General features: G+C 41.8%; 1 protein-coding gene across 1 annotated transcript; it reads left to right on the top strand.

Moving 5' to 3' along the window:
* The first annotated feature begins 2,970 nt into the window (after positions 1 to 2,970).
* On the top strand, positions 2,971 to 9,860 carry LOC121721032 (uncharacterized protein C1orf232). The gene is made up of 5 exons (XM_042107582.1): positions 2,971 to 3,051; positions 4,843 to 4,917; positions 5,602 to 5,735; positions 6,348 to 6,750; positions 9,832 to 9,860. The coding sequence occupies exons 1-4, from the start codon at positions 2,971 to 2,973 to the stop codon at positions 6,718 to 6,720; spliced, it is 663 nt and encodes a 220-aa protein (XP_041963516.1). The 3' UTR covers positions 6,721 to 6,750; positions 9,832 to 9,860.
* Positions 9,861 to 10,597: the final 737 nt, after the last annotated feature.

Raw genomic sequence — 10,597 nt, 5'->3', positions numbered from 1 at the left:
ACAATACTTCAGAGCCAGCAATTAATTTGGTTACATTTTAATACTGCTTAATTTTCTCACAATTCTTTTGCATAACATAAAACCATTGGGAGCAAATTAAAAAGTATTATGAGGCAAGGCAAATTCTGGGGGAATGCAATGTGCACATTGCAAACGTTCTTTGCACAGAAATGTTAAAATTGCTCAAAAAAAAAAAATCACTTTTTGGGATCTCCTTAGAAACCATTATTGAAATTGATCATCATGGCATCTCTTGACAAAACTCAGAGGGGTGTACTACAAAGCAAGGTTACTGGCTTATTCAGGCAACTTCGACACTCAATCCAGTGTTCTTTTGAGATCAGTGATTACTCCAGAGGTTACAACAATAACCTCACTTCATAGTGCAGCCCTCAGCCCAAATCATGTTTGTTTACAGTTGTGCTCCAACACGCATCTTTTGGATCCATCTGCTGGTGAAATGTGGTGGTGAAGCCTCCAATAGGGAAGCCATCTTGAAATTTTAATACTGACTGCAAATTGGATCCAACCTCGGGCCTGCATGTTTTCAAAGAGACTATTGATTCAGCTTTACCCATGCCCTTATACATATTCATCACATGGTTACTCTAGTCAATTCTGTCAATCTGTTATCCCATCTTCATATGCACAGGCCAAGGAACATGGAAGAATGAAGAGTTAATTTGTTGAAACAGATATGGCTATCGGATGGTATAAATCCAGGTGGATTAAGATAAAATCAGATTATATTTCTAGACTAGACCATCTGATTGGTCTGATTAATCTCACTTCCACCTCATATGATCAAGTGTCTTTGAGTGTCTTGAAAAGTGCTAACAAATTAAAATGTATTATTTATTATATGGGATGAGCATTAGCAATCTAGCAATAGCCATGTGATGTAAAATGCTACAAAGATCTGCGCAAATGCAATGACCCACAACCACACTAAAAATGCTATTCCCCATCCATCAATTAGGCTCAGGGTGCCATGCAGTAACACTACCCATGTCATATCCTGATAAGCTGTTAGTTATATATTTACTTTGTGTGGCAAGTACTTGACTTGGTGTGATATGGAGGCTTTTATTTACATAGAGAGTGCCAGAGAGATTGGCTGGGCTGCTGTGTGTGTTAATGTGGTTCTCTGAGGTGAATATGGAAGGTGCGTGCAGTGGCTGACTGGTAAAGAGCTTTGCCACCACATCAGGGTGTGACTGGCAGAGCTGAACTCCTGATGAATTATGCACACTGGTCATTGGAGTAGCCTGCCACTGGATGCCTCCGGAGTCGAAACCTTCGGACCGGGACTAACCTCGAGCTAACCTGCACCTTACAGGCATCTCTGTTCTTCTCAAAGCATGAAAGTCCTTACACAAGACACATTCAAATTAGTTTTCTATAAGAACATCAGCTGGGCCCCCCCAAAAAGATTAAACCCCCCATGCACAAGCCATCTTCAGGAACCAGGTGCTGGCGATGTTTAGGGGCATCAAGATTTAAGTAAATATCATCATCGCACACTGGTCTATCAAGAATTGTTTTATTAGCGAATGATGCGTTTCACCTTCCTCTCTGAGAGCGAACCTGAGGAAGCCAAACGGCGAAACGTGTCGTTCGCTAATCAAACAAATTCTTTCCTGACCAGTGTGCGGTGATGATGTCTACTGGGCCCCACATTACCGGGCCCCACAAGTGTTCAGCAGTCTGCTTAGTGCTGAATGAAATCTCATTCAACTTCCATGATGTCTGTCCTCCTTCATATTCTACTTAATATAACGGCTCTACTTACTTAGAGACCAGACACTGGTGACGGGGGTCCAAGGTGGGCCACATGCAACTGCACACTCTCTCTTGATTGGTCCATATCAATGACAGAAAACATAAGTGGGTGTGTGAGGAGACTACACAGGAGGGACTAACAAGAATTGGTCTGAGTGGATATCAGAACTATTACCACTGGTGTGAATGGTCATGGGCCTTTTGCCATGGATGGCATGACATGACACATGGCTGGAGTTGATGTGTCTTTCATTACCATAAATGGAAATGCTGGTTTTTGTTTTCAGGATTTTTTGTTTTGAACAACATTTAGATATACATGTATTCATTTGGCAGATGTGTTTATCCAAAGAGACAGCAAAATAAACAACAGCATCATGTTTATCTTCATGAGAAGAATGTTACCAACACCTAGAACAACTATGAAGTGTATCAGATAGTGCTGAACGATATGCCAACAAAATAGCAAGCTGTTGGTATACCACTGTGTCCCACATTTCCATGTTGTCTCAAATTACTCCTGGTGGGAGTGTGTTTTGAAGGAATAACTGAGCATGTGTGTGTGTGTGTGTGTGTGTGTGTGTGTGTGTGTGTGTGTGTGTGTGTGTGTGTGTGTGTGTGTGCATTAGCTGTTTTGACTCAGGTTACAGGGCTTAGTTCTGATGGCTATGCCAACAATGGAAGCTTGACTCTCCACAGGGTGAAATATTCATGAGGTAATTCATACCTGTTTCCAGGTAACCAATGCTTGAAGCCTAAAACAAGACAGTGTGTGTGTGAATTAAATGTGTGTGTGCGTGCGCGCGTATGTTTGAGTACATGCATATGTGTGTGTGTCAGTGTGTGCGTGCATGTGTGTGAGGCAGTGGAACACCTCAGCTTCTTCCCTTCCTGGTTGCCCTGTGAGGACATTGTCAGCTCTCGGTAGTCATAATTAGGCCATAATCACACTAAGCATGCCCCAGCATCTCACTCCAGAGCTGTGAAGTGGATCGGCGGTTTCCTCATCACCTGCAGGGTCGAAACTTACGGAAGAGGGGCCCTGGTGGTGAAATTGGCAGGACTGGAGAGGGACGGTAGCTCACTGCGGCGACTGGACTCGGTTGATGGTGGCTCCTGAAGGCTGAGAGGAATCACTCTCTGGTAAACATTCTCATCAGTGGAAGAAGCCATAGGAAGAGATCCAGCATGAATCCCCTCTGGAAGGTTTATAAGAGCAAGGTGATGAAGACATTGAATCCAGAGATGGAGGAGGATGTGGCAGAAGAGGTGAGATGGCGAGTTTAGATGACAAAACATGTGATGTGATCGGACGAACAAATTATACCTCGCAGATAGGCCCACTCAAGATTAATTCAACTGGTTGGAAGCTAAAAAAACAAATAGAGTGAAGTGCAATACTACAACATTTCACTTGACTGGCATAGCCACCATGCACTTTGTGAGATGAAAGATAATGAGTGTTGTCACAGCCTGGAATATATTATTCATATGATATCCTGCTGTGTAAATCATTGTATGGACATTCAATGTTCATATCATGGCAGGACATATTACAGGATGCTGGGAACATGGCATACAAGGCCTCTAAGACACTAACAGGCAGGGTTGGAGTTAAATTGTGAGTGGTTACCCTCTCAGTTTGTAGAAGTGTAAATGTTGCCTTTGCCTGGGTGTAGTGTAGCTTTATTTCACTTTTTACTCATATAATAAAACAGGAATGCCAGCGTGACCAGGTCCGAGTGACCTACTTCTCAGTGGTGTGCAGTAATGGGAGACACAATAAGAGCAGCAGGCTTCAGTCCGATGGCACGCCAGTGAATGACACTGACAAGACGGATGGGCGGGATGCGGCCATTTACAGATGGCTGCCTGGTTTGCATTTCTCCCCTCAGAATGGCCACAGCTCCCATGAATATCCACAGGCATAGTTTCCATATGAGCTGAGGACAGGTGTCATTGTTAGCAGATGTTTCTGAAGGGTGGGATGCTAGCTTCTGACACTACTAAAGTTTTAAATTAAGTGCTGCTTCTTCATTATTAGGGGATGTTTATACTCAATCATGTCTTCTGCTTTTCAGCTTGCTATCGGCTTCCCTATCCATCCAGTCAATGACAACATGGGCAATGCAATGCACAGCACAACACATCAAATCAAAACAGCTCATTTGAAAATAATTAGCAAAGAGAATGTTCTTTGGATGAACCATGATGAGATTAGTGCTTTTAAGGAAGCACTTAAAAGGGAGAGTTTTGATATATTGAACCAGATATTGTCCCATGACTTCATAAAACATACTGCAGTTATTTCATGTCATCTCTGTTTTCTGTGCAGTCAAGCAGAAATGTATTTTTAGTAATGAAGTGGTCTTTCACCCACCCATATTAATGTTCAAAGAATATTTTAACGTAATACATACATATGTTACGGCACATTCATGACTAATGTAAAGCTATTACGTCACTACTTTATACATGTTATTTTAAACTAGGCTGATTGCTGCAGTAATTTTAATGTGTCACTAGAGGGCGACATTGGATACACATGCAAGCAAGCAGCACACACACACACACACACACACACACACACACACACACACACATACACATTCAACTATGGAGAAAATTCATGGTTTGTTGTGCATACACGTTTGTGCTGGACTTTATTGACTTGAATGTTTTTCAATTTAATATTTCTAATGCAAACTTTTTTTTTGTTTAAGGCGACTTACATATGTCAATTATATGACAAGGGCTATTGTCCCCGGAGCTTTGCCTTGTGCCTAAGTGCCTTGCTCAAGGGCACAATGGTAGAAGCCGGCCATTGAACCCACACCTTTTGGGTTCAATTGGGTCCTTTACCACCATGCTACCAATGCCCCTACTATATTACTGCAATACCAGATGTGAATAGGGATGCTCTCTTGCTGTGTCAAAGGCTAGATCCACTAGATTACTTAATTTCAGTACAGTCGCTGAGATCTGACAGTATGCTCTATGTGTAGAGAGACCAAATAAAAGACAATGACAATACTTTGTCTGTGTGTAATTTGCGTTCAGGTCCAGCCGGAAGTTGACATGTCTCCGATACAGGATGATGAGGGGCCCAATGCCGTCTCGCAGTTGGCCAAAAAAGTGAGTATAAGCCTATACCTTACCTTCCTACCCGCAAAGATTCTACCTGCATGAGACTAAAAGGAGGACCAGACAGACACTATTGAGGTGGGGTGTATTGAAGTCATGTCAGGTCAAGTCATGTCAAAGAAGACTTTACCACAATGTCAAATAACGCAAACGACAAAAGCATGTTTAAACACACCTCCTTAACACCTTGAGGGTGTGGGGGTCTGGGTTTTGTGTGGTAGAGAGATACGCGGCTAAAGGCCATCTTTAATAGATGTGATGCCATATATGTTTTCCGGACACCAAGCAAACCAGGACTGCCAACCCTGTAGTCTAGTGCAATGACCCTCAGGCTGAGAGAATCTGGACAGCTTGTACTAAAGCCACAGAAAAGCGATGCAGTAATCTATTGGTGTTCAGTATTGGTGCAGTTTGAGTATTGAGTATGTGAAAGGTTGTGCTCCCTTTCCCTGGGCAGGAGTGTAAAAGTCACACAGTAAACTGTTTTCTTCAGTGCTGAAAACGAGGTGTTTTGGGATTGAAAGGCTTCGAGTAGCTTCCTGACTGCGCTGCCTTAAACTCTATACTTGAAACCACACATGATGAATCAGTCAGCGCTGAAGCCGTGCTGCACAGCAGCATGACTGAGTTTAATGAGGCGAAGGCTGAGGAACATGTCGGCTGTGCTTTGATCAGATGCAGGGAGCGAGTGTGAAGGGCTGGAAAAGTGTCACCGCGCTCTTCAACAAAGAGGACGAGCACCAGCTGCTGGAGTCAGAGACCGAGACGGAGCCGGAGAGCCAGCCGGAACCAGAGCCCATACCGGACCAGTGAGTATACGCCACCACCATCACCATCATCATCATCGTCATCATCATCATCATCATCATCATCATCATCATCATCACCCTCATCATCATCACTATCATTACCTTTGTCACCATCCTCAGCATTACACTACCACTACCATCCCATCACCACCACCTAACTACCCATTCAAGCATTCATGGTTTACATGCTGATTTATATGACCTGTTTCATGCTTTCATCTGTGACCTGTTAGTTTCTTGCATTCTACCTCATTTCTGAGTCTCTAAGTAAGATAATAGATAGATAGATAGATAGATAGATACACAGTATATCTTGCATTCTACCTCATCTTGCATTCTACCTCATCTTGCATTCTACCTATCTTGCATTCTACCTCATCTTGCATTCTACCTCATTTCTGAGTCTCTAAGTAAGATAATAGATAGATAGATAGATAGATAGATAGATAAATAGATAGATAGATAGATAGATAGATAGATAGATAGATAGATAGATAGATCTAGATAGATAGATAGATAGAAAGATATGTTAATGGACCCATGGGGAAATTTGATTTGGACTACAGAAAGCTTGATGCTTCTTTGAGCCGTGTCTCTGTGGTTCCCTTTCAGCCCATTGGCGGTGAGGCCAGAGGAGCCTCGACCCAACAAGCGCATGACGGGCTTCTGGGACAGTTTCGCCACAAAGTTGCAGCAGGCGAAGCAGGCCCAGGCAGCCGCAGCCGCCGCCATGGCAACAGAGGCAGGGTCAGAAGGCGACATGGAGGCGGGGATTGACAACCAGGGGAGGAGCCCAGAGATGGAGAACCAGGAAGAAGGAGGGGGCGAAGTGGGAGCCCCTGGGGAGGAGGAGGGCCACAGCAACAGCTTCTCCAAGTACACGTCTCTGGGAGGGGGCGGCAACGGGGAGACGGCACTCAAATGGAACTTTGTCACCAGCAAGCTGGCCGAGCTCAAGACCAAAAGCATGGCCAAGACCAACTAGCCGACCACAACATGCAGAGTTTGGAAACAGGTGGGTGGGTGGCTGAGGTGTGTGTGTGTGTATGGGGGGGGGGGGGGGGGGTCAAGGGGAGGATTGTGATGGGTAAAAATACCAAAGGAAAGGAAGGTCACAGTGTCTGCTGATTTTGGATTGAATCATTCATGGTCATTTGATTCATAAGGAGCTCTAGGACTTCTCAGAGCTTATAGAAATATCTCTAAAAACAGTAGACTGACCTTTTTGAAGCATTTAATTTCATTTGTGTAAGAAACCTCTTGTTTCTTTCACCAGCACTTCAGGGAATAGCACCAAAAACATTAAGTTCAAATAGAAAACTCTTCATTCTCATTTTTTCCTTTGTCCAAAGACACATGAGTAATTTTAAAATGGTTGTGATGGACACGGCTGAAACCATATGTGCGATCTAGGAAAACCCTTCACATGGTGCACGCAAAAATCCTGTGAAATTTCACTAATTTAAGATTCTGATACCATCCTAGCAACATTCTGTACACTGTCTCTCCTAGCAAAATCCAGGATACCATCCTCCCAAAATCTTGGATGTTGCTAAGATATAAGTTAGTAAAATTGCACCATATGAAGGGTTTTCTCAGACCGCATCACATATGTGAGTTTAGACATAATCTTACTCTGAGATGAGCCAGATTAGGGCCAGATTAGGGCCGTATCAATACTGGAGTCAGTCAGTCAGGTGACCCAGTGGGCATCACTGTGCCGTGTCAGAAGAATGTGGTCACATTTTTTATTTTTACAACGAGAGATATCATAGCATGCTGAAACTTGTTTTGAATCACAGAATGAGAAACTGAGCTATAATGAATCACACAAAAACTATTGTGTGTCCACTGTGGTCATACAGTTTAGAGGCGAGGACTGTCCCATGGCCTCATTTATAAAAGTGTTGCGTATAAACCATCCTTCATTTGATCTTAGATCATTTCTGAAATGATCGTACGTGTGATTCACAGAACACGAACGTACGCACAAAAAAAAAACGTGCGTATGCCACCCTCCCAGATGTGCCCATTATCAATCACAAATGAACGTCAACTTGTGCGCAGCCGGATGGTTTTAGCTCTCCGCCTTGTAAACACCCCCTCATCAATATCATTAGCATATGTTTTAATGAAATCAATGGCCTAAAAGCTGCAGCCTATGTAAAATTATATATTGAAAACATTGTATAGGCCTAGCCTATGCCACCTGATGTTAACTAGCCTATATGCGTCAGTTCGAATAGCTTAACTAATTATGTTTTTTCCAGCAAAGCTTTCTGGAAAGAGATCGTATGCATCCATGTCCATTGTCCTCTGCTCGCTTTCATTCCTTTTGCTTGCAGTAATGTGAATAATCAACCTTTAGTAGCATATGTTTAGGACTACTTTGTAGAAAAAAAATTGGGTAGGCCTACCTTATGAAGGAAAGACCTAGACCTGCAGCATAATCCTGTACGTTATGGTACAGTAGGCTACTGTACGTTTCCAATATGACCCAGGGTAATATGCTGATTTAGTCTACAAAACAGAGGACTAAATTAAGCGTGATATGTCATGTAGGCTTAACGTTTCTTTTAGGATAGGCTATATTTTTGCTGAAAAAGTACCCTAGTTCGCCGGTCATTATTCATTCATTCTGCATATCTTTGCGATCGTTTTCTTTCAATAATGTCCAATGGCTTAAACATTGTCCTTTATTGTTTGCTTTAGGCCTACCTTTATATTTTAGCCTACATTATTCAACTGACGTACTGTCATCTCATCTTGGGCACTGCCAGTCAAAAAAAGCAAACAGGTGCGCGCTGCACCTCTTTACGCAACTCCGACGCAACACTAAATATGAAGATGCCTTGCTCAGAAGATTGGTTCCGTCCCTTGGTTGTGTAGGCTATATATGATATAGAGTATCTATAGCCTACATTGTATAGCTTACATTCAAATATTACCTTTCTGTTACGAAGCTGGGAATAGGCCAATGAGCGCAAATTAGGATGTAGTGGAGGCTAAACGCGAGTAAACACAGTTTATCCACCTCTGAAATGTCAGAAATAGAGTTTAGGCCTACCCACCTCTTATTAGAGTTTATCCACCTCTCAAAATAGTTTATTCACTTTTAACATTCAAAACTGTATTATCCAATACTATCCTATATTCCCAATACTGTACAATAACCTCCGCCATTATCAAACATGTTCTGAATGCCTTTTTAAAAAAATCCGATACCGCATGGCGCAGTCCACCTCACCGAGATTGCAGAATTCGTTCACCCACCTCTTATTTTACCACTACATCCCTGGCACAAATGTACTTTTCCTCTCCTAAACGAGGGCAATTGGACATTTTATGGTCAATATTAGATTGGTGAGAACACTAAATATACTAGATCACCTGTAAGAATGTTTCAATCATTCTATCGTATGTCTTGGTGTTTTTTTAGATATTATTAAATAAGTAGGCCTAAGCTATACGTTTTTTTCACTTTCTTAAGTGGACTATAGTTCTCATTAGCAGTTTTATGCTAAACCATGAAACATTAAGCTGCGTCCAAAAACGTCTTTAAAAATCTTCTGATATTGATCATGCATATGGCAAAGAAAGACATGAGATCGTTGGTCTTGGAATTTTGATCGCACTTAAGACCTCAGATTACTTGCAGTACCCCGGCATTACCACAAGGAAATGGTCGTACGTCAAGTTTGAACCTGACGTGGAGATAAGCACTTTTCCACGTCAAAGACGGTTTTTAGAAATCTGAGCGTTGGCGTGGATTTGAGCGTACGCACGGTCTAAGATCAAATCTGTGCGTAAGAACGCTTTATAAATGAGGCCCCAGAACTCCACATCACTTAAGACTTCACGGTAGCATCATTTAAAAGCTTCAGTGATGACCTACCCTGGGGTAAGTCCTAAATATGGGCAGTGGCTGGACAACCTGTAGCTTCGACAGAAACCTCATCAGTGGAGCGGTGTTCAGCATGACACTCAGAATACTAAAGAGTGCAATCAGCTCTGTATGGAAGCTGAGGAGTAAGTCATTGTAAGTTTTGAAAAGGAATCAACGATCAATTTTAATTATTCTATCATCCTCCAACAGCCTCCTCAATCCCAACTACAGCAATCTAGGTGATGCGCCATTTCATATTGCATTTATATAAATTATCCTGAACTCATGGAGAAGATTGAGGTGTAGGATTTGACATTATTGGCTAATTACCATGTTTTGTTTGTTTGGTATGAAACTCACTGTTTGTTTTCTCCTTTTGGGAGTGCCAGCCTGTCTGTGTTTGTGCTGTTGTGGCTGCTAAGATTGAACGTGTTCTCTATGTATATGTTATAAATAATCTATTTTTTCTCTTTGAAGGAATACAAATAATTTTGTTTTTATTGTGAATATGATGCTGGGTTGTGTATCCTGATATGCTGATTTTATGATTCAATAAAGCTGACTGAAATAAAAAGACAAAATAAATCTATATAATCTCTTTAACTTAATAATTTCCGCATCTTATTATTAACACTTGCATATGTAGTGCATTGTTCATGTTACAGTTTTTTTCAATCGCTAAACAAGCGCTTACCCATACTTCAGATACTTTTTCTAAACTCTTAACACAGACTCACACCTACAAAACACAACTGGCCAAATGGGTAATTTTCTTCTCAAAAACACATTTTGTTAAACATACTACTAACACATCTTTCTTTGCACAAACTAACTTTACCAAAACACTGGAAATCTGACTCAAAATGAAAATTATTCTGTCAAAGAATAACACTTGTTTTCACTTCACAAGGTACATGCAGTCAATCAAAGTACACCAGGTTTCAAAATACTGGCTATTGTTGACATTACAAAAACG

The sequence above is a fragment of the Alosa sapidissima genome, chromosome 10 (genome assembly GCF_018492685.1).
Source record: "Alosa sapidissima isolate fAloSap1 chromosome 10, fAloSap1.pri, whole genome shotgun sequence".
NCBI lineage: Eukaryota > Metazoa > Chordata > Actinopteri > Clupeiformes > Clupeidae > Alosa > Alosa sapidissima.
The sequence above is the reverse complement of the archived record's forward strand: the minus strand, read 5'-3'. Positions and strand labels throughout refer to the sequence as shown.